The 1,707-nt window shown below is 37.7% G+C and overlaps 1 protein-coding gene across 1 annotated transcript in view; it reads left to right on the forward strand.

Annotated features, from left to right (window-relative positions):
- rragca (Ras-related GTP binding Ca) overlaps window positions 1–1,707 on the forward strand; it is a 13,170-nt gene that overhangs the window by 7,451 nt on the left and 4,012 nt on the right. The window contains exon 4 of the mRNA XM_046044656.1: window positions 468–582. Within this exon, the coding sequence (XP_045900612.1) occupies window positions 468–582 (115 nt within the window). The remainder of the gene's footprint in view (window positions 1–467; window positions 583–1,707) is intronic.

Consider the following 1,707-nt stretch of genomic DNA (forward strand, 5'->3'; position numbering starts at 1 on the left):
TGGGAAGCTTTTTTTTTTTTTTTTTTTTTTTTTTTTTTTTTTTTTTTTTGCTGTTCTTTGTGGCTCTCTGGTGCTTTCTTCGCTGTGAAGTTGAGCTTCTGCTGTCTGCAGTGTATGCAGACTGTTCCATTTGGCTCAAGCCACTGGCTTCTCCGGGGTCTGATATTTTTATTTATATATATATCTCTGTAACCAAAGTCCGTTAGTCATGTGGGTCCAGTTTTGCCGCAGACACGTGAAGACAGTTTTTTTTTTGCTAACATTTAGTTTTTATTACTGTGTTTTTATGTCTGAATCAGGCTTAAATGCTTTGATTAACAGCTATTTTCTAGCATTCGGTGTCTGTCATGTGATCTCGTGACTATGTGTAATTTTACCTGCTTTCATATGTGTTTTGAGGAAGTGAGAAGTGTTTCCTGCTACTAACGGTTTATTCACTTCCTTTTTTGTTTTGTTATCTCATTCAGCTTTTACTTGACGAGTATTTACGATCACTCCATCTTTGAGGCCTTCAGCAAAGTGGTGCAGAAGCTCATCCCTCAGCTTCCCACTCTGGAGAACCTCCTGAACATCTTCATTTCTGTAAGTAAAGAACAGCCAACACTTGTGTGATTGAACCGGAATGAGTTTGTCATTGACCAGCGTGATTTGTGTGTGACAGCCTGCGTGATGTGAGTCACTGCCAGCCCTGAAGGCACATATGATTAGCAGTTCCTCCAATGCCATTTAGCCATTTAAGGCCTTGATTGTAATGCTGGCCGTGGATGCTGCATATGATTTCTTCCTCAAACATGGTCTTGATAATACATTTTGATTATGTTGCTGTTGATGACACTCACTGGGAGAGATTTGTCTCTGGGCATACATGATATTGAGTGCAGAAAACAGTCCTGCCTCACATGAAATTTGCATTTTATTGCAAAATGTACTATTCTGATATCCAGAGAGTTCACATAGTTTAAGAAAAGTCTTCAATGTCAGACAAATATTTACTTGAAGAGGGTAATGCTCCAGCTTTGTCTTTGACTTATGTCTGTAGTCAACATTTCACAAATGCTGTGAAGTCATCTTAGTAAAATGTTATATTTCATGATTAAGTAATGAAAAATACTTAAAAGAACATTTAACTTTAACTTGGTGCCATCAGACTGTGCCTCCGCCGCTCCTGAATGCATATAGGGGAAACACTGACTTATTATCTGTTTTGTCGTTTATTGGCACACATGCTGTCATGACCAGATGATTAAAGCTGCATCTAAAACAGCAAGTAAAACCCTGTATTTTGAAGCTTTGTGAAGATAAGTGAACTGAACCAAAGTGAAGCTTAATTCTTCTTTATGAACCTTTATGTGCCAGATGATGGGTGAGCATTCCAGTGGAGCCCCATAACTATTACTGATGAAGTACCGGGTTTCCATAAGAGTGCTGTCACAACTTTTGGCCCATTTTATTATGTGTATTGAGAAATTCTGGAAAATCAATTGAGGATTTGTTAATGGATAAAATATGCAGGAATCTCTGTTTATGCCTAATCGAGCAAATTAAATACCTTACAAATATTGCCATAAAGCAGTCCTGCTCATTGATTTGTGAGCGGACAAGGGCCTAAATACTGTACACCCAGATATATTACTTCCAAAGTATTAACTGCATGGAAAATCTAGGGCTGAAATAATTAGTCAATTATGCGTTTGTTGTATTATTTTT

Source organism: Micropterus dolomieu, linkage group LG03 (assembly GCF_021292245.1).
Source record: "Micropterus dolomieu isolate WLL.071019.BEF.003 ecotype Adirondacks linkage group LG03, ASM2129224v1, whole genome shotgun sequence".
In the NCBI taxonomy this organism is placed as follows: domain Eukaryota; kingdom Metazoa; phylum Chordata; class Actinopteri; order Centrarchiformes; family Centrarchidae; genus Micropterus; species Micropterus dolomieu.